The 26894-nt window shown below is 44.0% G+C and overlaps 1 protein-coding gene across 1 annotated transcript in view; it reads left to right on the plus strand.

Moving 5' to 3' along the window:
- The window catches only part of PSME2 (proteasome activator subunit 2), a 103342-nt gene that overhangs the window by 32920 nt on the left and 43528 nt on the right, over positions 1 to 26894 (plus strand). The window contains exons 4-7 of the mRNA XM_086923749.1: positions 3829 to 3912; positions 4014 to 4056; positions 14443 to 14540; positions 22962 to 23030. Coding sequence (XP_086779875.1) covers positions 3829 to 3912; positions 4014 to 4056; positions 14443 to 14540; positions 22962 to 23030 — 294 coding nt within the window. The remainder of the gene's footprint in view (positions 1 to 3828; positions 3913 to 4013; positions 4057 to 14442; positions 14541 to 22961; positions 23031 to 26894) is intronic.

The raw sequence follows: 26894 nt of genomic DNA on the forward strand, positions 1-26894 counted from the left end.
AGTAGACACGATGTCCAACATGGGAGTCCCCACGAGTGTAGATTTGCATAAGCTCTTACCGCGAAAAGGTGGTAAAATACGGCTCGACAGGTCTCCTTCAATGTGCGTCTTCACTCCTCCAGTACGTATAGCACCTGGTAGAAGTCGGTGATATCAAAGTCGATATATATATATCCCCAACTAATTGACTAATTTCACACACCTGTGTGAGTCTAACACAGACGATAGAGACGCGAAACCGGCAGTCCTTGTAAAACACGGCCGCCATATTGTAACATAACGAATATCTGTCTAATACCTAATGTGGTTCAATGTGTATATATATATATATATATATATATATATATATATCTGAGCACTTAAGAAAATAAACTTGTTTCTGAACAAGACCCCACGGAGTCAGCGCCTGTTTACTGATGTAAAAGACAGGATTGGAGAATATATATATATATATATATATATATATATATATATATATATATATATATATATATATATATATGAGGTAATCCCAAGATAACAAGGATATATATATATATATATATATATATATAAAACTATTTGTATCAAAAGGATAAGGGTACCAATATTGTACAACGAAAGCTGGAAGGTAATTCCGTCCTATTATTAACGATATGCCCAATCAAATGCAAGTGGTGGCCATCTTGGGATGGTCAAAGACTTTCAGTGGTAGAAATGAAGTGGTGGCCAAAAAATGGTCAAAAAGACTTATCGTAATCAAAAAAGAAAAATTATTTTCGTCCAAAACAGAAGTGGTGGCCATCTTTGAATATTCAAAACCTTTCAATCCATGGAAGGAGGGTATTTCCAGCCCAATATCATCAACGTATCTATCAAATGGGGATAATGACCATGTTAGAGAGGTAAAAAAACCGATCCAAAAGGATTATGGTGAATAAAGACGCAATATGAAAAAGGAGAATTGGAACAATTACCGTCCACGGGGATCACAGTTAGGGGTATAATCTCCGTCACGTAGAATTGCCATCGCTCAGTAAGAATTGCATTTATTTTTTAAGGAGAAGATGAATAGAAAAGAAGAAAGTTTAAGTATAAAGCAATAAAACATTGTTTCACCATGCAAAGACACAGGACAGAGTTATCATATCTATTTGGATTGTTCATTTTTTGGCATCCGTCATCTTTTAGTGAGGAACATACAGATAGGCATTTATATGATGCAATACAATACACAGTTTTTTGGGCAACATTCACAGATTGCGCCTACCAATGATATTTATCTTTTCCACAGTATATAAGGTTCTCCTACACACTATATATTCAGATCGTTTTTAGTGAGTCCCGCATATGTGATATAAGACAAAGCATTGTTTGTATAAAACAGGGACAGATGATAACAGTGATACAAAACATACAGATCCATATAAAACTTTATAAGGCCCAATGCAGTGAATTTTCATGTCAAAAAATAATGCATCTCATCATCATCTCATCATCAAAATTATGACCGAACTCTACTGCTCTTAATTTGCAGATCTAGGTTGCCTCCTTCTTTCTTAAGGCTAGCAGTCTATCCCCACCTCTAGGGTGTATGGGGACATGATCTATACCCATAAATCATATGGTGTCTTCCGGAGTGTGTCTCTCCTGCATATGATGGGTCATTGGGTACTTAAGATCACCGTTTCTATGGGCTCTAACATGTTCCTGTACTCTCACTTTTAGCGCCCACATGTATTTGTCCACACGGACATCCCAAGACATAAACTACATACTCAGTATTGCAGTTAATGAAATGGTTGATCTTATGTACTCGTGTAGTATTAAAACAAAATTCTTTCGTTTTGTCCTTGCCTAACTTGCACATATTGCAGCCTCTACAGGTATAGAAACCCATCAATTTGTTGTTTAACCAAACTGTTTTTTTCCTCCCTTGTGATGTAACTCGGGCAAAGATTGTTTCCTCGTCTGTATGTTACTCTAGGTTTGGCAGGCAAAATCCCCAGCAGGCTAAGAATGGCTGTGAGCAGATGCCAATGCTTGCGGAGGGTATTGTAAATTCTACCACTCTCCTCTGTATATGGTGTAGTAAACGCAATAAATGGTTGCTTAGACTTTTGTTTTTCCGACGTGGCCAGGGTCACCTCCCTAGTAACTTTAATGGCTCTCTTGTGTGCCTTATTCAAGATACTGGGGGGGGGTACCCCCGTTGTATGAAACGTTCTGTAGTCTCATGGATGTTTTTTTGAAAGGTATCTGAAGTACTGCAATTGCGTCGCATCCTAATCATCTCCCCATATGGGATGTTATTGATGACGTGAGGGGGATGTGCACTATCAAAATGTAGAGTACTATTGCAACTGGTGGCATTCCTATGGGTCTTACTGTTGATCTTATTATTTTTGACAAAAAATGTCACATCAAGGAAGTTGATCTCCTTATTGCTGTATTCCATTGTGAGGCGTACATTAAAAGGGTTGTCATTGAGGTATTCATAGTAGGCCAGGAGGTCTGGGGCAGGGCCATTCCATAACATGATCACATCGTCAATGTACCTGCCCCAGTAAATCACATAATCCGACCACTGCGATGCCCGGCTGCCCCAGGCATGCTCCCGCTCAAACTAGCCCATAAAGAGCCCAGCGTAGGCGGGAGCAAACCTGGACCCCATCGCAGTCCCCTGGGTCTGTTGATACCATGTGGCATCGTGGAGAAAAAGTTTTTGGATAGAATGATGTTAGTTAACATCTCATTGTGACCCAAGTGCTCTGCTGCTCTCTGTCCCAGATAGAATTCAAGGGCATTTATAGCAAATTCCTTTTTTATGCACGTATATAGGCTGGTTACATCAAGTGTAACAAAGCAAAATGCCATTAGTGAAAAGATCCAATGGCTGAAGTGAAGGACCCAATGACAAATGTGAATAATTCTTGAACATAACATTGGATGAAGAGGGCTAGCCAAAAGTGTATATACATTTTTTAATTATGATTTTCTTGGGAAAACATGAGCCTGGTGAGACCACTAAAGTAGTAGTATGGCCATCCAAAAAACGTGCATTGTAACTGCTCCGCAATTTTATATACTTAATGAATAAGTTTCGTTTGGATGCTCTGAATAACCAGTAGTTATGCTGCCCTTAGGTGGGTCAAATCACACCGTTTGCCCATTACCTGAACAAACCCAAAAGCATCAGTTCATGAGCATTTGAACTGTGTACATTTTCTATTTTGCAAATTGCTGGAAGAGCTTTACTTTCTCAAAGTGCTTATGTCTTCATGCTATTCCTTTTGTGGGATTGGTACTACTCAGGGACACCCCCAATACATAAGTCGCATCCTTATGCTCACCCCAATTCCCTGTTAGACTCTGGTATAGATTTCTTTTCTTATTGTTGGTTTAGGCTTAAATGTTAAACCTTGTCTTGTAGTGTAACGTTTAGAAGTATTGGATAAACTAACAATAATGGCATAGAGGTTGTATTTTACTGCCCTTCTATTACTTCTTTTCATAATTGAGTTCAAGCATGTATAGAAGTTGAAATGAGCAAATTAATGTTCCTTCGTTTAAACTTATAGCTTGATATGTGTGTTAATATTGTAGTGTGTCTTCATGGAATATTGTAATACCTGATTTATAGCCTCCTTTTAGAAGTTAAGAAATCATGAATATTTTTCTTATTGTATTTGGTCATGTTTTTAGGACAGGGCTTCACACAGACTGACCTAAGTGTGCCCCCTGTTGTGATGCCACCACATTGTGACTGTTAGTGCTCTCCTCACGTCTGCATCGCATGCATTTGTGTTAACAATGAATCTGTTTGTACTGATCAGTGTTTGTTTTCAGGAGGACGCTCTGAATATTTCTGACCTAACATTAATTCATGCGGAATTGGATATTCCTATTCCAGACCCTCCTCCAAAAGATGAGGTGAGCAAACATAAGCGATCATCCCATGTGCAGTATGTCTAATGTATACATACCTACCTCGATAGATCTCTGACAGTCTCTTATTACCTATTTCCATCTAGGGATCCACTAAGATGGAAACGGATAAGGACGAGAAGAAAGAGAGTAAGAGGTTATATTTCTTCTTGGTAGCATTTGGAACATAAAGCAGGGACTCTTACGAGGAAGTTGGTTGTTTATGGCTTAAAACAAAGCACAGTATTGTGCACATATTTAAATCATAGCCATAATTATAATTTGGTTTTTGCATTGTTTTCTCTTCTTGTCGGAAAATAAAGGTAAGTTGCTCAGAGAGGGAACTCTCTTTTATTTATTTATTTTATTTTGAAAGTTTTATATAGCGCGAACCAGATCTTTGCAGATATCAGAGAGCTTTACAGAGCATACATAACAAGCCATTAGATATGGCGTAATTGTAGGTAATAAGTGGGGAGGGGTAAGAATGGAAGGAAGCACAGTAGAACAGTTACATCAATAATGCAAGTGGTACAAAAAAGTGAAAGCATAGGCCGACAGGTAAATCAACAACACAAGTAATACAAATAATCGCAGGGATCGACCAGATAATACATATCGGTGCAGCTACTTAAAAACCAACGTCTTTCCTTGACGTCAATAGCTCAAGTGTATTTAGCCATGAGGATAGCTTTTACTTCTTTCTTAAAGAGTGTGATGGATGATATGAGCCTGGTTTCAGGAGGGAGTGAGTTCCGGATCCTGGGTGCCATTCCTGAGAAGGAGCGTTTATAAGTTTTGCCTTCCGGAATCTTCGAGGTTTTAGCAGAAGATTGTTTGTGCCTCTAGTATTTCTAGAGCCGCCAGAGATTGTCAGCTTCTGGGTGAGGTATCCGGGTGAGCTCAGGTGTACAGCCTTGTGTGTCATGCAGGCGATTTTCAGATGTATTCTGGCTTCAAAAGGCAGCCAGTTCAGAGATTTCAAGTCAGGGGAGATATGCGAGTGTTTTTTTGACCCAGTGATGAGTCTCGCTGCAGCGTTTAGAGAAGCTCTTAGGGGTGCAGTAGTGGTTAGAGGGAGACCGCAGAGAGCGGTGCTGCCGTATTCTATTCGAGGAATGACTAGTGCTTGTACTGCAGTTTGGAAGTCTTTGGCTGGGAGGAAGGGTTTAAGTCTCCTCAAGGTATTTATTTGGTAGTTCGCTCCCTTAGTTGCCTTGCTGATATGTTGCTGCATGTTGAGATTGGTGTCGAGTGTTATGCCTAAAGATTTTGCTGAGTCCACGATGGTGGGTTGGACATTGAGTGCAGTTAGGTGTTTAAGCCAAAGTTGAGTGGTAGCGATCTTCTCTGGAGGTGAGATCAGAAGGAACTCTGTTTTCAGAGCATTGAGTTTGAGATGATTATCGGCAAGCCAGGATTGGGTGCTTCTGATCGTTGAGTTCAGGAGTAAAACGTCTTTGGGGGATTGTAATTTGAGATATAGTTGGGTGTCATCGGCGTACATGTGGAAGAGAACATTGGATGCTTGTAGCAAGGTGGTGAGAGGTTCCATAACTAGGTTGAACAAAGTTGGGGATAAGGAGGATCCTTGGGGGACGCCTAACGATACCGGTATAGGCGAGGACATCAGGTTGTTGCTCTCGAATTTCTGCGACCTGTTGTGAAGGAAGGAAGTGAACCACTTGAGAACGGTCCCAGATAGACCCATTCTTGTGTTTAAAAGTCTGAGTAAATTCTCATGTTTGACGGTGTCGAATGCTGAAGAGAGATCCAGAAGGATGAGGAGGCAGGTATCATTTTGATCTAGGATTTGAAGGGCGTCGTCTATTATGTGAGTCATAGCAGTTTCTGTACTGTGTCCTGCTCGGAAACCTGATTGATGAGGGTTGAGGAGATCAAACTGATCAATGTGTTTAGTCAATTGTAGTTGTGCGCATTTTTCCAGGAGTTTAGCGAGAGTGGGAATATTGGTAATGGGACGGTAATTGTTTAGATCAGATGGGTCGGCTGTAGGTTTCTTTAGTAAAGGTGTGACTTGTCCAACTTTGAGTGAGTCAGGGATGGTTCCTTGTTGCAGTGAGCTGTTGATAATTTTAGTCCAGAGTGGAAGGAGCAAAGGGGTAAAGTCTTTGACAGCGTTAGCAGGGAGGGGGGCCGTGAGGTGATTGGAAGGTTTCAAGGTGCTGATCATTTTGCTAATTTCCTCTTCAGAGTATGTGTGAAAGGATGACCATGTGGCATTGCTTTTTGGATCATTAGGTGCTATGCAGTGGGGTTTGGAGTAAAGGCTTGCGTCAATGAGGAGATCACTCTTTATGTTGTCAGTTTTTTGGATAAAGAAAGCAGCGAAGTCTTCACAGGAGGGTGCTTCGCGCCTAGTGCTGAGTGGTTGGGGTTGTTCCTTAGATTGAGTTCTAATTAGCTCAAACAGTTTTCTCGGGCGGTTTTTTGCTTGGTCGAGCTGGAGGCTGAAGAAGTCAGATTTTGAGCGCTTTATTTTCCTGAAGTAGGCGTCTCTCTTTTCCTTCAGGGTTTTTAGGTGCACTGCAGAGGGAGCTGATCTCCAAGTGCACTCTGCCATTCGCATCGCTCGTCTGTCCTCATTCAGACTCCCGTCGTACCATGGATTGGAGATTTTAGCAGAGGCTCTTTTTAGCTGCAAGGGAGCAGCCTCATTAATTATTGAAGTCATGGCGAAGAGATAGTGGTCAGTCAGGAATTGGACGTCCGTGGCGCCGGTAGGAGGGCGTAGGAGGTCGCAGCTGCTAGGGGGTAGGGAGTTTGGGTTGAGTTTTTTCAGGTCTCTTTTCAGACTTTAGGCTTGGTGGAATGCACCGTGTTGAATTTGACCTTTTCATTGATGAAGAAAGTGACAATATGATCTGACCAGTCACAGGGTTGGATAGATTCAAGTTGGATAGCGTCCTCTTTGGAGATGATAAGGTCGAGGATAGAGCCTTTCTCGTGGGTCGGGTTGTTGCAAAGTTGTTTGAGGTCAAGGGCATTCAGGAAATTTTTAAGACTATTTACCACCGCATCATTGTGATCGTTCCAGTGGAGGTTGAAGTCACCATGGTATATTTGGGTGAGCTGTCGCCCGGAATTGGTTAAGATCATATCCATGATTTGTTGGGCGAAGGTGAGGTTGTCCCTGGGTGGGTGGTAAATGCCGTGAAGAGAGCATATCGGTTTGCCCTCACTGTTAATATCGAGGCAGATGTATTCACAGGAAGATGGGGAGGGTAGGGAAGGTGTCGTGACTTTCAGAACAGAAAGGTTGTTCCTGTATATGCATTCGATTCCACCACCTATCTTGCCAGACCTGTCAAGTCTGATGATGTGGTAGTTGGGGGGAACCAAAATGTCCATTATAGGTGTGAGTTTCAGTTAGCCAGGTTTCAGTTAAAATTATTAGGTCAAGGTCCAATGTTAGGATGAGATCAGCGATTGCGGAGGAGTGTCTAGAGGCCGATCTGCAGTTGAGGAGAGTGCATTTGAGACGGGGTGTGTCAAGGGAAGTAGAGGGTACTAGTGAGAGGGGGACTTTTCTAAGGTTATTAGGGACGGAGATTCTTTTGTTTAGTGTGGGGGGTCTACGAGGATTTGAATGTATCGTGGGAATGGAGAGGTGTGTGGCGGTTTTTTTGTTCAGGGGAGCTGGGTCGTAGGATCGTAGGAGGGTGAGTGTGTCGAGGTCAGAAAGAGGGTTGCGTGAGCGACGGGGGCGGTTGTTGCGATTGTGGATAGGGATCGTGGTCCAGTGCGGGGGGTGCAGAGTGGGAGAGTCATCCGGAAGGGTGGGGGGCAATTTGGTAGGGGGGGTGGTGGTGAGTGAGGGGTGTCTGGGGAGTGTGCAGAGTTGTTCTTTGATGGTGTGCACGTCTTCCTTGATGGTGTGAATGTCTTCTTTGAGCTGGAGGAGGGTGGACCTGATCTTGGCCAGCGTGGGATAAGCCTTGGTGTTGGGGATGGGCATCAAGGGTGCGTGACTAACCTGAGAATGAGCGTGCGGGTGGGGGGGGGGGTGGGTTGGTGTTCGAGCAGGGTTCCGTGGTGTCAGTGTACGGGTTGGTGTTAGAGGGGATGGTGGGTTTTGGAGTGATGGGTGTGGATGAAGTAGGGAGGAGGTTGGTGGTGTAGATGAGGGCGTTAGTGGCAGGCGGAGAGAGCCGGGTGGAGGTTGAGTGTAGGTTAGTGGTGATGGGGGAGCAGGTAGGGTAGTGGGGACTAAGAGTGGGAGGGGAGATGGGATTGGTGATGGTCCTGTTATGGGGAGGAGGAGTTAAGTTAATAGATGTGGTGTGCTCTGCGGGGTTAGTTAGAGGGTGGTAGTGAGGGCTAAGAATGGGGGGGGATAAAGGGTGGGATTTGTCGTTATACGTGTCGTTCTGGTGCTGAACTAGGTTAGAGGGGTTGTGGGTGGGGTCTGTGATGTCAGGGGGGAGAGGAGTGGGAGTGGTATGAGTGGGGGTCCCAGTGATGGAGGTGTGGGGGCGGCTGGTGTATGAGGGGGAGAGATTTGTGTCTGTGATTGAGGAGTGTGGGGTGGTTACAGCAGGTGGGTGAGTGACTGGTGTGATGGGGGAAGAGGTGAGGTGCGTGTCGTTCTGGTGCTGAGCTAGGTTAGAAGGGTTGTGGGTGGGGGCTGTGAAGTCAGGGGTGATATTACTGGAGGGGATGTGAGTGGAAGTCCGATGGTTGGAGAGGTTCTCTTTGAAAGTGGGAAACATGTTGACTAGTAGTTCCAGGTTCCTGTCTGTGGATTGAATTAGGACAATCCCGTTATTGTAGATAGTAATGGTGGTTCTGCCTAGGAAGAGTAGGGATGGTGTGATGGAGAGAGTTAAGCCATGAGCGGATTTCCTGGTGGTGGAGACAGTGAGTAAGGTGAGGAACGTTTTTCTCCATTGAGCTCTGCGAGTGGTGTGGAAGATGATATCGATGTTCAGGGATCCATTGATCGGTGAGAAGTAGGTGTCGACAAAGGGGGTTTCAGGGTGGGACCTCAGGAAGTTGTGTTTAAAGCGTTTAGCGGCTTTTTTGGCGAGTGTGGATGGGTAGTTGATTTTATATGTGTGCTTGCCGATGGGCTCCATGTTGGGATGGCGGTTTAGGTGGGTGTGGCGGTAACGGTGGGTATGGGAGGGTGGACGATAGTGATACACATGTGCAAAGAACAATGCAGACAGTAAATTACATGGTACACAAGTGATACTAGTGAGTAACAAAAATAACCAAAATATAGAGGTATCAATCTGTGCAAAGAACAATGCAGACAGTAAGTTACGTGGTACACAAGTGACACTAGTGAGTAACAAAAATAACCAAAATATAGAGGTAGCAATCTGTGCAAACCAAAAATAAACAGTGAAATGGGTGCAGCTTACACAATGTACAAAAATATACAGATATATATATATATATATATATATATATATATATATATATATATATATATATATATGGTAGCAGACGGTACAGCTTACACAATGTACAGAAATATACAAAAATATAAGTGGTATCAATCGGTGCATTTCCAGAATAAAAGTGAAATAGGTGCAGCTTACAGAGATGTACAGTACACAAATAAAAGAATAATACTGATGATATACTGAAACAAAATACCGGTGCCACCAAAAAGCTGCATGAAGCAATATTGATACTAGTGAGCTGCCAGAAAAATTTGAGGTAGCGCTCGGTACATTACCATTGAAGAAAAGTGAGATGTGTGCAGGTTACAAAAAATGTACAAAATACAAGTAGAGGTATAGTACTGCAATAAAGGCAGACATTTAATCACACAAGTGTTTAAATACAAAATGTAAATGTAAGTAAAAATGTACAAAATACAAGTAGGGGTATAGTACTGCAATAATAGGCAGGCACTTAATCACACGAGGGTTTAAATACAGAGCTATGTAAAGTGCGTTATCTAAAAAGGCCAGTTCTTAGGGAATGGCCAGATAGTGGGAATGACTAGTCCATGATGGCCGCCAAAGAGAGAGAGAGACCAGTCTAAAATGGCCGCCCAATAGGGAAGATGGAGACGGTAGTCCTCTGTCTGTTGTGGTGCTTTGAGAACAGGGAAGTACAGTTTCAGTTTCTATTAGAGCAAGCCCAGTTCCTGGCTTGTTGGGAGGGAGTCTTATCTCTGCAATGGAGGTCTTGTGTGGGGGAGTTAAGTTGAGGAGCCTCGTGAGCAACAGAGGTATAGGAGGGGATTTATTAATACAGTTTTATGGCCCCGGCCATTTTGAACAAAAGAGGTTTTTCAAATATGTGTACAGGCGAGTGGGGTAAATAAATACCTTTTTTGTGAGTTCTGCTCAGCAAGTGCGTTGATGTTGATAGCAAGGTTATTTAACGATGGTCTAGTCAGTGTATCCAGCTGCCGTGTGCATCGACTTCTGGCAGGTTGCTGGATAATGTTCGTGTACGGTCAGAGCATCAGGGCTGCAGCCCCTATCGCCTCGATGGGTGTTGTAGTGCGTTTCCCGATGGCTGTTTCCCCTTTCCTGCAATTCCCCTGTGCTTTTCCGTCCGCCTCAGAGCTCATTCAGGCATCCCCCCCCTGAGCGGCGTCACCTCCAGCTCCCGGCGCGGAAAGGGCAAGCTCCTGCCGACCGTTGTCTCCACTGATCCCGCCTGCCTCAGGGCTCCACTCCGGCAGCTCCCTGGGCGGCGGCGCCACTCCTCCGATCGCCTCCAGCACTCGGCGCAGACGGGACAAGCTCCTGTCGTCCGTCGACGTCCCTGCGACTCCCGCCCGCCTCAGGGCACCGATCCAACAGCGCGCCAGTGCACCAGGTGCACCAGGACCCAATACAGCCGGATTCAGGTAAAAGCACTTCTACAGTGCCGCCATCAGGTGTTCCATTGACTTTTTGGTTTTGGCTCTTGAGCTCCGTTCTGTTGTCTCCAGGCGCGGGCCGCGTAGACCGGGGGTTGGCGCTCCAGCGGAGGGATCCAGTCCTCCGTGGCCTTAGCAGTGCTTGCCGCCTCCACCGTCGGCACTTCCCGCAGTAGCTCCGTTCTGCAGGCTCCAGGCGACCCAAGGGTGCACGGCAGTGTCGGGGGAGTGTCGGGGCAGTGTCGAGGCCCCAGACTGCAGCGTTTCTTCAACGGGCTGCACGGTAGTGTCCACAGCACCGGCAGGCAGTCCCGGCAGGCTCCAGCCCGCCGCCAGGGGAGACAGGTGCCTATAGCTTATTTTTAAGGAATCCTTTTCCCCACCTTGGACGCCCATGACTTTGCAGGCATAAATATTCTACTGAGGGGGTTTCCAGATCACCTCTCGATAATTCTATACTTTTGAGTCAACAACGAAATGCCACATAGCATGTGAAGATTAAATGCATGATAGCTGACACACAATGGTTTCAATACATTCCTAAGACTGGACGCAGACACCTTTTTTGCACTTAATACCAATTTGATACAATCTGCAGCCACTGTGTGGGAGCTTTTACGGTCGTGATTAGGCATAGGTCCTGACTTGTGTTTGAGAGCAGAAGAGGCGCAGGGACGCCACCATCGTAGAGTTGGAGATGGAAATTGCCCAGCCCGATCACAAGATCCAAAGATAAGGGCAGACCGACCAAATAGAGTAAGCAAAGTTAAAATATGCACAACTGTATAACTTCTTCATGGGCCTGGCCACAATGTTTGGATGGCTTCACAGGGATGAATGTGAAACAGGTGATATACCACGCAAACTACTTCACTGGCTGGCTACTAAGAAACAGTCCCCCACGCTCATTCCTAACCTGAAGCCCCAGGGGGTTATGATATGACAACAGTGAAAGACCATCCTGAAACATTTGCAACTTCCTATAGAACGTTAAAAGCTCTGTTCCCTGCACAAATCAAGCAAGCACATCCCCTATTCAAGAGATCTACACAAGCAACAACTAGAACCAAAGGAACAAGAGACTGAAGGCGCCAACTTCTGAGGAAGAGGTAAGGGCTACAATCTGAGACCTAAATTCTGGGGAAACTTTCTGCTTCAACTGGTTCCTGGTAGAATTCGACAAGAAAGTTGCCTCAGTAGAGGCTCCCCCACTTGCTGTTGTTCCTCACCAAACGTGGGATACCACTCCAGACCCGGTCTCTTACAGACCTATATATTTGTTCACAATATTGGTCAAGGTTTTTGTAGATCTATTTGAACCAGTTGTACATACTCTGTTCCACAAGTACCAGAACTTTTTGCCAGGACGAGATACCCAATGCTGCATCATGCATGTGCCTACAACTGGCGCTGGACAAATATTAGACTGCAGAAGGCCCTGTACCTGTACTTGATTTCAAACTTTTTTTTATTCGATTGACTTCGTACCCAAGTCGGCACATCTCTGGGCCACATGTAAGTCCCTTGTAAAAGGTACCCCTGGTACCAAGGACCTTGTGACCAGAGAGGGCCTCTGAGGACTGCAGCATGCATTATACCACCTCAGAGACCCCTCACCTTAACACACCTACAGTGCCATGGCAGGCTGCTTGTTTTGGTGCAGACCAAACTGAAGAGTCAACATGCACACATCACTGTGTGCAATGCCCACCAACACTGCCTGTGGCATTGGTAAGTCACCCCTTTAGCAGGCCTTACAGTCCAAAATGAAGGGGGAACCATCCCAGGTGAGGGTATAGCCACAGGAGCAATATACCCACACAGTGTGAGTGATATTCACAGTCATTGTAAGTACAGTGGAGCGGTTTTGAGTGCATGGGCTGGGAGTTATTCTACACGAACTCCACAGCTCCATGATGGCTTTACTGAAACGTGGGAAGTTTGGTATCAAACTTCCCAGCACATTAAAACCACAATGATGCCAATGTGGGATTTAATGAAAAATGCACTCGGAGGGCCTCTTAGAGATGCCCCCTGAAACACGACCTACCCTGGTGTGGGTTCTGACTGGCTCCCAGCCTTCTGCCACCACCAGACCGATTTGTGGATCCCTGGGTGAAGAGCCTTTGCTCTCTGGCTCTGGAAACAAAGCACATCCTTGGCAGAGGTATCATGCCTCCTCCCCCTAGGATGGGCAGGGTCCACAAAGAGGGCGCTTCAAAGGCATTGGACGACCTCCACTGACTTTCTCCTCAGCGTCTACAGCTTCCTCCTGAAGGGTCCCCCAACCGGAACCGCTGAGAAAATCCTGACACGAAAGCCCCGGAGTCCTGAGTTGCCCAACCAACAGTGTCCTAGTGTCCAGCAACTCTTCAACTTCATCCTCCAGTCATTGGTTTCCTTCGTCCAGTCTTCTGACTCCAGCCTGCAGTCCTTTTCCTCAACTGACATCCTCCATCGGAAAGCATTGGGCTCCTGACCCCTACTGAGCGCCTTGCCCCCTGCTTCCCCTGCCCCGGTGGAGGTGTGGATGTGGTGCTAACCTGGGACCCCCTTTGCCCTTCCCTTAACTCCAGGAGCTTGTCTCCCAAGATGGAGTGACCTGCTCATGAGCAGCCACCAGCTGAGGTGCCCCATTGGCTAATATTGGCACCCAGCAGCTCTAGTGGCGCTGGTGGTGCCCCTTGAGTACCAATCTGAACTTTGGTTCTAACCCCCACCCATTCCAAAACTCCAATCCTTAAACAGTTTACTTACCTATAAACCTAACACTTCGTTTTTTACCATAGGATTGTATGGTGGGTTTTCTCAGAAAAATCTTTTAAGTGTTGAACTGTCTTGTACTGCAACACAAGTAGCTTAGAGCCGTTAAGTTACCCTGTTTACTGATGTCCTGCGTTGCTTAGACTGTGTTAGGACTTTGTTTCATGCCAGATTAGAAAAGTAATCTGAGTAATTTCAAGTGTTTTTGAACAGTTTACAAATAGTTTTCTCAATATTTTCTGAATATTTCTACAAAACCAGTGTTCATTGTATTTTGAAAATTATCATTGTATGAAAAGTATACCTTACCTGCCACTGAGTAAATGTTGGTTCTAGAAATAAAACAACAAAATAACAACTTTTTGTACAAACCATTTGTCTGGATCCAGTATTTGAGTGTGTGACATCATTTCTTGCCTGAGTGTGTACAAAACTACCCTCTGATAAGCCTGACTGCTCAAACACACTACCACAAGAGAGTAAGGTATTATCTACTTTAACCTCTGCTATACCTTTGGGGATCCACTGGACTTGGTGCGCACTATACCTCAGTTTATTATAGTCTACACAGAACCAGTTTCCTACATATGCTTTTCCCCTTTTTCCCAGTTATATGAATATGAATGGGGTCAACAGAGGTAGCAGTAGACGCTGTGTGCTAGCACTGACTCAGCCTATGCTACCCCTGGTCCCAAGTCATGAAGGTAGCATGAAGAGAAAAGGAGGGCTCTCGGAGCCCCAGGCTTTGAGGAGCCAGCCCTGTCTGTTAAGGAAGGCGATGTAGGATGCCATAGAGCACTTGATCTTGCTGCCACTAGCATTTTGTTATGTTGGTGTCCATGTATTGATATTTACCTCTACAGGTCACATTCCTAACTGATGTATCTTCCCTCTGCTTATCTTTATCTTGTCCTCCATAGCTCCCAAGTGTGGGTACCTGAAGGGAAATGAGCAGATCCTGAGCCTTCTGAATCGTGTAAAGCCGGAGGTGCGCATCTTAAAGGAGAAGTGCATTCTGGTAAGAAGACTTTATGTACATAGGGCAGCGTTCTGGCTAGGAGAGCTCCTAGCATGTATGGAAGGCACCAAAGAAAACAAGATTACATTCTGCAGGCTTAGCTTCAACCAGACAAAGTGAAGTCTTTCCAGGGTAGAGTAAGCTTCTCATCATCAGGGTGGACTTATGGCATGAAGAAAGTCCACATGACAAGGCGAGCTTCCTTCCTGCAGTGAGAACCCCCTTCTCCTTGACAAGGCAAACCTCTGCCAAGCTGTGGGAGAACTTTTCTATCAGAGTGTGCTTCCTACCCGGAGGAAGAGCTTCCTCTTGAACGAATAAGGCAAGCTTGCTCTTAGCACTTTAGTGTCATAAACCCCACGCAGTCCGAGGCTTTGTCCTGTCACTGCTACAGGACTCCAGCAGTGTGATCTAGTCCTTAGCAATCTATGAATACACTAAAAGGCTATTCTTATAGTCTGGGTTTTAAGTGGGATGAAAAAATTGGGCAGGGGGGGGTGGAGGGTCTCTCTCATAGGCGTGTCTACGATGTAATCAAGGGCGTAGCTTAAATCACTTAAGCTAAAAATCTGGGCTTAGCATAGTGTGCTGCCCCACTGGTATTTTGCTACTTCTGTCCATTCATTTAGATATATAACACACCAAGTAACATTACATCTACAACAAGTGAGGACTATTGGCTTTGTCAATTGTTATAAGTTGCATAAGAGATAAGCAGCAACTATGACTTTGTTGTATATAATATTCAAAATGCTTTCGTTCTTGGGGGCGAGGTGTGGCTAAGCCTAGTGCTGCCGACTTTCAGCTGAGAATGCAGGTTCGAGCTTAACGTTGGCTCAACATCCTGTGATTCAAAACATGAATATGTCCTTGTGTAATGTAACTGGTGCTGATGTTTGCGCTATATAAAACTGAACAAGCATCTGCAGTGCAATATGTCTTGCATTTAGGTGAGTTTGAGCTATTGACATTGTAAATGACAATTGCTTTTATTTATGTTTTGGTTTTTACTTCTATCGCTGCTATGCCTCGTCCCCCCCTCCCCTTTTTTTTTTTTTTGTTTGCTGAGCCCGTTTTTGGCTATTTGGGGTAGTTTCCGCTTAGGCCCCTATAACTTTTTGACCACATAAGGTATTCATGCCAAATTTGCTTCCTTTTCTTCCAACATCATGGGGATTCCAAAGGGACCCAGGGTTTGTGGATTCCCCTGGACAGGGGACTCAAAAATTAGCCAAACTACAGCAACATTTTGTTTTGGTTTTAGGACACAATGAGGAAAAAAGGTCTGCAAATGAAAGCGTCTTGTTATTTCCCTGCAAATTGTATCAACAAAAGGTTTGTGGGGCTGAAATCGCCATTTTCCCAGCTTTCAGGTACTGGCAGACTTTTGTTAAAAAAACAAAATTTTTACACAGTTTTGGCATTTTACTGGGACATAGCCTACTTTTGCTATTTTTGGTGCTTTCAACCTACTTCCAATTAATGATAGAATTGGGTATGAAAGCAATAATGGATCCTGGAAAGCTAATCATTTTAAAAAAGTAGACAAAATTCTGAATTCAGCAAGCGGTCATTTGTGTAGCTCCTAGTTTTTCTTTATCCCCGTTCGTGCGGGGCTGTTTCCCCAGTTGTGCTGGGGGGCGGGGGCGTGTACATCGCCCCGGTGCTCATGACGAGGTCAGCTCGTCATGAGCTACGGCGCACCGGTGCTCATGACGAGCTGAGCTCGTCTTGGCCACACCCGTTCCTATGGAACGTTCAGCACAGCAGGGGAATCAGCCCAGCATGCAAGCGTTCCACGTAACGGGCGCAGTCATGACAAGCTCAGCTCGTCATGAGCACCGGAGCGCCGTAGCTCATGATGAGCTGACCTCGTCATGAGCTCCCAAGGTGTAAAGAAACTAACAGTTGAAAATAGGAAAAATTTAAAATGAGTTGAAAGAAACAGCCATTTGTGCCAACATTTTCCCCCGTAACTTTTTCTAATTATGACAGATGTTTGAAAGCAATATACCGTTACATCCGCTGGTTGTGGGGATATATAGGACTTGTAGGTTCACTAAGAACCCGACGAACCCAGAGCCAGTAACTGAGCAGCGTCTTGCAATGATTTTTTATTATGTTCTGGGTATATATCCATTCATTTGGGAAAATCTATACAGTGAAATATCGGGATGAAAGACACCTATGTATTTCTGAAATTAGAAAAAAATATAGAGTTTAGAAACAGTAGCTATTTGCACATTTCCGAAATTCTGAGTACCCATTCTAGTTTGAGAATTATAGGGCATTTTTCAAAGTGACTACTGTTTTATACATTGTCTTTCATTTGGAAGGCAGAAATGCATCGAAAGTCAATAGGTAATAACAGTTGCTCTGCAATTCTTTGTTACCCTAAGTCTCCCGATAAAAATGCTACCTCACTTGTGTGGGGAGGCCTAGTGCCCACAACAGGAAACGGTTCAAAACATAATGTGGACACGCTTCATTTTCACAGTGAAAACGGACACTTTTTTGGCAAAGTCCCTAGCTGTAGATTTTGAACCCTAGCTCTGCCGCCACCAAGGGAAACTTAGCAAACCTATACATTTGTGAAAACTAGACACCCAGGGGATTCCAGGATGGGGTGACTTGTCTGGCTCTCACCAGGCTGTTACCCAGAATCCCTTGCAAACCTCAAACTGTGTGAGACCATTCTGGAATCTGGATGAATCCACAAATTTCCAACCACCCAGTGTTCCCCCAGGTCTCCCTATAAAAATGTTACCTCCCTCGTGTGGGTGGGTCAAGTACCCGTAACAGGCAAGGGCCCAAAACGTATTGAGGAGACCTTAAAATTACCTACCACAAAACAACCTGGTTTTGCAAGGGGGAGGTTACCTTGGTTTTTGGCCCCGGGCTCGGCGGCCATCTTGGGAAACTACCAATCCCACACATTTTTGAAAACCAGCCACCCAGAGGAGTCCAGCGAGGTATGGCTTGCGTGGATTACCCTACTTTTTCCTACCCAGAATCCCCTGCAAACCTCAAGTCTGTAATTTTTGCGGGTTGGGTGGAGGCATTGGCATGCCCGTTTTGGGCAGCCCCCTCTCCTAATATAAATTTCCATTTAAAAATCCCTGGTTTCTAGTGGGCTTTCTGCCCCCCAGGGGGTAGAAAAAATATAAATTTTGCGGGGGTGTGGGGAATCGGCATGCCCGTTTTGGGCAGCCCTCAGCCCTAATTGAAATGCCATAAAAAATCCCTGGTTTCTAGTGGGCTTTCGCCCCCCGGGGGCAGATTGGGGATACTGCTCCTATCTGGAGGGGGGGCAGAAAGACTGAATGTACCCAATTATTTATGGGGGGAGCAAAGGCCCTTGCCCAAGAGGCCGCTCCCCACTCCCTGGTGTGCTGTGGGTGGATCCCTGCTTGGGGAGGGGTACCATTGGAAAGAGGAGATTCTCCCCTTTCCAATGACACCTCTCCTGTCTTTCTACGTGCTGAGGGGGCTGAGATAGCCCCCTGAGCACGTAGAAAAGCGAAACTGAAATGAGCCTCTTGGCTCATTTCAGCTTCGGTTTCACTGAAATGACGTCAGCGTGACGTGCTCACTGATATTCATTTCAGGAAACCAAGGGAGCAGCCACCGAGGCTGTTGGGGGTGAAAGGGAATCCCTCTGGTGCTTGCACCAGAGGGATTCCATGTACCATGTGCTTAGATGACCGGGGGCCGCCAGATGCACCTGAGCACTGGTGCGTCGGACGACCCCGATGAAGGGGTTAAAACATAAATAAAAGGCATTGTCATTACAATGCAATAGCTTAAACTCTCGCAAATGCAAGACTTATTGCATTCCAAATGCTTGAAGGCATCGCTGAGTTGCCCCCTTCTATCTCCCATGGCGCCCGAAGAGCTTCCCGTTTGCTACAAATTAAATAAGCAAGCCGTTGGTCACAGATGCACACAGGAGACCCTCGTGCAGTAAGAGAAACTCATAAAAAAAATAGTGCTTATAGACTAAAGAAGACTACCATGTAACAACCAAAGTAAAAGGGCCAGTCCTCATGGGAGGTAGTAAGGAGAGACTAACAAACCTAATAACGAATCAGAAGCTATCATTTACTAAGGCCAATGACAAATATGGGTGGAGAGTGGGAGGGGCTTCAAGAACATATACCAATACAGCATGGCTCATAGAACAGCACATGCGCTGCCCAGGCTCCACCTAAAAATGAGTCTCTTTGAAGTTACATCAAAAGCAGTGACCGGAGGTACTATTGCAGAGCTAAGCTCCGTCCCCCCACACTGAAAATAAAAATCGAGAGTCTGGTAGGGACCCATATCAGCCCCTGCTTTTAAGAACTGACTGGGCCCACTTAAAGCCCTGCTTATAGTCCCAGGTCACGTTGTAGAAAGAGTGTGAAGTCACTTGAAAACAATTAATAACTCTTAGAAAGGTATTTTTCAACAAAATCTTATATTTTTACAAAACAAAATCTTTTTTGTGATATTTTTAACTAAACCATGCCCAATGCATTTCGGGCTTGGTGTCCTTCATCAGGGGAATATACAATGGTAAAAATATACACGCTCACTAACAGAAACATGGAATATGCATTCAATGTATTAATACATGGAAAAACTGTGTTACAACTCAACAGTCGATCAGGCAACATTTGTGCAGTAGGTAAATTATTGTGAAACGAATAAAGATAAGGTATCATTTCAGACTCCAAAGGTACAATTATATGCCACCAACACAAGTGTGGGATTACGACGAGAGGTGAAGTTTTCAAATCACCGCAATTTGTGTTCACTGCCTTTGGTCAACTATGGTATCAGTCCCGAGTAGACTAATAACCAGGGCTTTAAGTGCTGCGCACCTGCAGTTTTTTAAAGGGGGCCTCGAAACGTGTTTGTGCCCTGGCACCGGCGGTCCGTTTTTTCCAGGCTGCAGTGACCGCAGGCACTTCGATGTTTACGGTGCTCACACTGCTCACTTCTCACTAGTGGAGAAGTTACGGCATGACGTCATGCCAGGTGAGCTTTGTAGGGGAAGGGAATTTCTTTAAAGAGTCCTTTCCTTCTGTATTTCCCTTCTCTTTTTGAAACACAGGAGCAGCAACATTATCGTGGCTTTAAGTGGAAGTTTTTTCAATATTCTATACAATCCCTAGTTGCTGCTTATTTCTTTTATGCAACTAACAACCATTGACAAGTCCTGACTTGTTGTAGGTATGATGTTACTTGTTATATGGTATATCTAGATGCAATGACAAACAGCAAAATACAAGTTGGGCGTCACACTATGCTAAGTACAGACTTTAGCTTACGTGTTTTTAAGCCACGCCCTTAATTACATTGGCCACCCCCCTTTGGGAGACCCCCAAGTTTTTTCATCCCACGTAAAGCCCTGCTAATAACTGTTACTTCACTATGGGCCAGATGCTTCAATGGGTTTCGCCTATTCTGTGTCTATGGAAAAATGTGTTAATGCATATGGCCCTATGTGTTCAGTCATGTAAATCATGCACACCGAGAGTGCAAACAGTTCTTAGATGCTACTAGTCAAAACTCACCGTGTGAACTGGTAACAGTTTAAACACCCTCGCATGCTCAGCATTGCGTAAGGTGCTTCTCGACTCTAAAGAAACGCCGCATATGGCTCCCGTATTTCAGAAAAGAATCTCGTGGTGTAGTTCACAACGATCTAAACCAAATTAAACTTAAGCCTGCTAGCACTAATTAGATTTAAATGTTTATTTAACTATGAAACCCAAAAATACAAAATAACTCTGTAAGTTCAACAGAGCGAAACAAAAATGGCGGCCTGGGATTATAATGATAGTTAATATAGCATTCATAGTTCCTCTAGTGATCTTGGACAGAGGTCACACCAGCTCAGCATGTTTGAACATTTTCAATCGCAAACTATTGATCACGTGGGCTTGTGTTTGAAAACGACCAGTGGCTACTCTCCAGCAGTGCCATGGCGTTGTTACAGGACCCAACAGTGTGAGTTTTCCTAAAGCAATATTAAGATTGAAGCAGCGTGAGCGTCTTCTCAGCAGCGCTCTAGCAGCCTCTTCATCTCACGTCTAATTTACCTCCAGTAGGTACCACAACCCATGCCAGACTGTGCGGCCCCTTGCCACCTGAAATGTTGCTAGAGGGGTATCCGCTTCCGAGGCCTGACAACCTGTGATGAGTTTGTAACCTCCTTCTGAATCATCAGTGCCTGCATATAGCCCTTTACGCTAGTAGGCAGGTGGTGGGCCAAGATCACGCAGTCTGCTTAAACTGCAAGAACTCAACTGTACCCTAACTTACGGAAACACTTGGATTCTCGTTCGTTCGAGGGGTTCATGGTTCAGTTTAGATGAGGCATTATTCGCGACTCAATTATTGCTGTTCTTCGAACAGGTCAATATAGATACATTGTTTGACCCACTTAAGTCATTTAAGAGGTCGGCAGGATTTTCTTGCTGCCGCGCCCACCTCTAAATCGGTTGACTGGGACAAGAAACTGCCTCTGCTTTTGTTCGTATCGCATCTAGGCTGTGTTGATATTCTTTTTCCTCTACTGCCAAATAATATACTTTTGATTTGTAACTGCCTGCCTGTTGTGGACAATCTGTGTGTGCCTGCTGCTGCGTGCCATGCTAAAATGCTATTTCATTTTCAGTGTTTACCTCCTAATTAAAATCAGGTGGAGTTTGTTCAATGCGCTCAGGTGTTGAGAGTGCAAAGTGGGTATACGATTAAAAAATATAGCCCGATGGTTAGTTCATTACAATGCACAAAAGCAATCCACTAGTTTTATCAGAATTCTACTAGACTATGGACTCTTTGATCTCCATGAAGCATGTCTACAATACAACTTAAGATACTGACAATAGATCATCTGATAAAAGTCCAGTCGAAGCAAGTCAGGAATGCGTGTGTATCAATCAAATGCCTAAATACTCCACTTTAGTAGCCAAGTCGAGTGTGCTATCTATTTGTGGTTAGTCATGAGCAACACTTAAACTAGGTTTCAGATCTAGGCAAACTTTACAAAATGGAGTGGGATCTTCTAATAGATTGAAACGCCTGATTTAACCATTGGGGTCACAACCTCGAACTCTGGTAGGGCCGTGTACGAGCTGAACAGCTTCTAAGGAAGCTTTATCCTTCAGATGAGTGTTCTCTAGATGAACATTGCTCAGCGTGTGTACTTTTTAGCCTACACAACTCCCTATATAATACTTGGCAGTGCACTCAAAAGGTATTGTGCACGTTTTCTTAGTCTCCACATTTTGTTCAGGCTCGAGTGACAGAATCTCGATCTAGAGTAGAACCCATTTTTGTTAGCACCCAACTTGTTTTGCCTTTGCAGTCCTATTTTAAATAGGTAAGGAGAGCCAGTACTAGTGGAAGGACCATCGTTGATCTTCAATGAAAGTTGTGCATGTACACGTCTGATCTGAATGTATAGGGCTGAAGAAAGATTTCTCTCCCAATTACTGCAAAGCATTTTAGCACTAAATGTTTTCCCCTAGTATTGCCTGTGAATGCTGGATGACTATTGTAGAGGACCTGTACAGGACACCAGCAGTAGGTCACCTTCCAGTATTAGCGTCAGTGCTATAAGACTCTGCCAATGCCCAGGAAATCTGTGAGTGCTTCCTCCACCAGTGACCTGTCGAGTCTAGATGACTCCAGCATTGTGACCAGCCACTCTCCCTAATTTACCCAAGCACAGCATGTCCTCAGGGAGTGTCTCAATGCACTGGCTGAGATCTGGGAGTGCTGTACGTCACTAGCAGTGTCAGTCTCTTCAGGCAGTGTGTTGTCCGGTCTTTATCACTCTGGCAGTGTGTGCTTCATCTAGCAGTCTCGGTCAAAACTAAAAGATTCAAAAGATGCAACTAGTTCCCATTCTAATAGTGCTGTCAGTCTATTGGGCTCAAACAGTGAATACAAAAAAAAAACTACCTGTGTGAGCGTCTTCCCATAGTCTGCGTCCATGATGTGTGCCTGCAAAACTTTGGACTCCATACAGAAGTGCCCCATAAGTGCCATAGCACTCCAATCAATGACTTAAGGGTGCTTAAGGTCTCCATCAGTATACATTTTTTCTGACTCTGCCCTGTCAGTGTTAGGACCGCATCCGCAGTGCCATCAATGTTGTGTAGTTAATTTTGTATAGTGTAAATTCTTCCTTGCTCTGCCCTGTCAGGGCTTAAGAACTCTTCATTTGGCACGATCCTCACCACAGTGCCATCAATGTTGTATAACCCCAGCGGTGTGAGGTTTTCAGGCTGTTTCTATGGGACTCAGTGAACCTCCACAACTTGTGACGCGCATACTATACTACTGTGCACGCTATGTCCAGAACTGCCTGGCTGGAAGTGCTTTAAAACATGGCTCAGTAAATTAAAATGTTGTCTGCCTTAGGTCATCACCTGGATCCAACATCTGATCCCCAAAATTGAAGATGGAAATGATTTTGGAGTCGCAATTCAGGTAGGTGTGTTTGTGTATGTGCAAAAGATATTACGCAGTTATTTTACTCTGTAGTTTAGGAAGTCTCTCTGTAGTTATGTAACTGAAACTTGTAAATGGCACACTTATCACCTGTGTCCCTTCTGAACTAATTGCAGAGGTAACTTATGGCTAGAGCAGGAACTGTAAAAGGGTTCTTTATCTGCTAAGATCTTCAGTTCCTAATACCTGGCAGAATTGAGAAACGTCAGCCACCTGCAGGTAACGTCCAATATTTTGGTGGCTACACTGACAGGCAGGAGTGTGTTTTCTGTGTAGTGTAAAAAATGGTCTTCACGATATTGTGGGCCCTTACCATTGAACTTATGATGACGAATACCCACAGACTTAAAGAAGATCCTTTATCTCAGGGAGCAAATGTAAAGCTAAAAGTTTTGAAGTCATCACGTGGTTGTAATACCTGAGGTTCATTAAGGGGCATGCACTGAATATAGCTTTTTTACTGAAGGAATACCTTGGCTATACAGGAGCTCTGAACAAGGCTGGCTAACTTAGTCTGGCAATGATACAGCAACATAAAGTCTGGAATGCACAGAAAAAGATCATGTTTGTCAAGTGATTTCAGATGAATTAAACCACTGGGGTAAACTCTTGGAAAAGGGATCTGTGTACATTGATCTTATGCCGTAATTCCTTGACCGGAAAGATTAGAAGGTGTATTTTGAAGGATCCATGTATGAAAGACAAAGTACCTACGTACAGACCTAAGAGGATGAGCCTACTAGCTAGATCTGTGTTTAGGTGAGATTTTACTCGAACATTTAGACAAATTTAGCATTTCCAACTCGGCCAATAGAGAAGCTATGCCAGAGAGGTCAAACCTTTGACTATTTTCAGAATAGTCGGAATTGCTTCTGCTTGCTTGTAGCACGTTTACTCAAAAGATTATGAGATCATAATATGCAAATACAGTAAATATTAAATAAAATCAGCCAGCGCATGATCTTGAAGGGGTCCTTCTGGTCCATCGCTGTGGATTGGAATTAAAATATAGAATAGCAATACGTTTGGTTCTCCATTTTAGGTAGGAGTGTGTGAAATGTGTGTTATTGGCTTTCGTGCAGTTATGTGAACTTTCGCCAAAATTATGCAAATCTGTGATTTTGAGCTATATTTTAGCACAAAATACACCGTCTGAGCTATTTTTTCAGCGCTAAAGAAAAGTACAAAAAACCAAAGGCGCACAGCAAACTGTAGCCACTGACATTCTGTTGTCCCTGTGCTTTCACTGTACATTTTTAGAACGAATGCCGTGTTCACTCTAAATCTTTAACAGGAATGAAAAGAAATGACACCAAGTAGTGTAATGTCGGGAATTTCATGTAACTTGTAACTCCCGAAATTATGCTAATTGCACGGCATGTTTTAAATTTACCAAGGCCTAAATGTAGGGTTATTTCATATTCATAAATGCTAGAGTAGTCTTGACCATGCAGAAGATCAAAGAATACCTTTTAGAATATTCACATATACCTTCTCTTTAAATAGTTTAAAAATCAAAAATTGTAATGGTAAAATAATTGTCCTACCAAAATCCAACTTTTCTGATTTTCATTTGTTTATATTTATTTTTATATTCTTACTCCTATAATTCGTTAGTTTTCATTTAATCTGGAACATCTGCAATTCAATATAATTTACATATCAACATTGTATAGACAATACAATTATGACGTTATGCAGTACAGTCGATAACCCCTGTTACAGATCCCGGGAACTTTTAATTGGAGTAGCGTTGTTATTGTTAGACATCAACTATAACCAATATAACTTGTATGTAACATAACATTTTTTACCCTTCCCTTCGAGTCGTTTTACAACATATCTGCACATTACCACAAGCATCACGTCTGTTGATCCTTCACTATATTAACCCAGCCACCCATCCTGTCTTTATATGGTGTGGATTTAGTCCCACATGCCTGCCAGTGTCCGTAGTTTGTAGTCCTCATAATTATTCCTGGTGTTATGGGGGCCGAATGTATACCGTGGATTGGGGGTGGGGAGGTGAAGAGGGAAGGGTTGTAGGGAGGAGGGGGGAAGGAATGGGGAGGCTGGGGAGAAGAAGGGGAGCAGTAGGAAAGAGAGGAGTGAAAAGAAGTATAAGGTCGCACCAGCAAGTACGCTTAGGAGCTATTAGTTGAGTGGTGGTCTCCACTCCACTCTCCTTGACTTTGTTACCTCCCACTGCCTACCCCTCTTCGCTCTCGGGAGCGTCCGTTAGTCTGGTTTTCATTTGTTTTGCTTATTACAAATAAATGCTGAGGTTAACAGTAAATAATACATACAACAACCTTGTAGCATAACTCTTACTCCCTGTGTTGCCTAAACTATGAGCTGTGGCTAGCTTTTGGGCCCCATGGCGGGAGTAACAATATTCTCCTCAAGGGGCACCTTGATCGTTTGCAGCATTAGACCTTTGATAAAGAGTTAAAATGGGGCCAAAAATGCATTTTATAGCACAATTTGTACATAGAATTGAAATAGAATGGGTCATTTGCATGTTATGGAATTTTCAAAACAGATGAGAATTGTAACAACTGGTCAAGTCTAAACCGTGGTGGATTTTTAAATACTCCAGTATGGTGAACAACCTTTACAACGCAACTTTTACCACGCAGTGCCTTTACAATGCGGTATTTACAATGCAAACCATTACAACGTATTGCGCTGGGGGGGGGGGGGGGGGCGCTCTAGGATAGGGAATAAGTTTAATTTACTATCCAACACCTTCCCTAATGTCCACGGGGACTGGTGTTGGAATAGTAAATTAAACTTTTCACTATCCAGCACCCCAAATCGCTATGCGTTGTAATGGTTTGCGATGTAAAAACCGCGTTGTAAAGGCATGCGTGGTAAAAGCATGCGTTGTAATGTCATACATCCCTCCAGTATGAATCACACACAGCTAGTGAGGTACCTGAGCGAGCTGTAAATGCTCCAAGAAGATTGGATAGAGGGGTAAAGCTTCCCACCCCTAGAACCATATATATATATATATTTTAAAAAATGCCAAATAGTAACTTTTATAGCATAGTTTTCCCTAAATTGAGAGCTGGGTTTTCTTAAGGTGCACCCTGGTTAGTTCGGTTGTTGAAATTTAAAAAAAGTGGGGTGACAAACTGAAGCGACTAAGAGTGGAAGCCGTTGAAGTCTAATAGAAGTGGGGGTTTAAGCACCCAGTATGAATTGAGCAAAGGTGCACCAAGGTAGTCTTCATTACTCCTAGAGGCTGGATCATTTTGTAAAACAATTGCTAAATAATGTATTTCATTTAGAGCTTAACCTGGACAAACTCATGGGGTCCTGAAATAGAACTTAAGATATGACCCTTTCCGGTGATGTCTGGAGCTCACCCGCCTCCATAAAACTGAAAGATTGTAGCAAGACATTTGAAAACATCACTAAAAAATTGGTGATAGAATCAGTCAGAATATCTTGGTATGCAATTTCACATGCTCGGTCAGTTTTTAAAACATATATAGTATATTCTCTTACTTATGCATTCCACTTCCCTATATTTTCCAGTCCTTCCCCTTGCAAGTAGGCTACCAGGCATTATACTCTACGATTGAAAATCTCCTTTGAATGGGCTTGGTGTAATCATTTTAAATCATACACCTCAGACTCCCCCACCTTAGACAGCCGAGGTAGAATTATCTTCAAGAATAATAGATCAGGTAATTGAGTTAAAGACTCTCTGGTGCATAACGCATTCAATGGCAAGGCACCTTCTTTCTTATAAAAATCTGCATTTTGAAGTACAGTCCTAAGTGGCCTCTTCATTCCTCAGAGGGTAATCTTCCAACAATTGGCAGAAAATAG

This window comes from Lissotriton vulgaris, chromosome 5 (genome assembly GCF_964263255.1).
Source record: "Lissotriton vulgaris chromosome 5, aLisVul1.2, whole genome shotgun sequence".
NCBI classification, from domain to species: Eukaryota; Metazoa; Chordata; class Amphibia; order Caudata; family Salamandridae; genus Lissotriton; species Lissotriton vulgaris.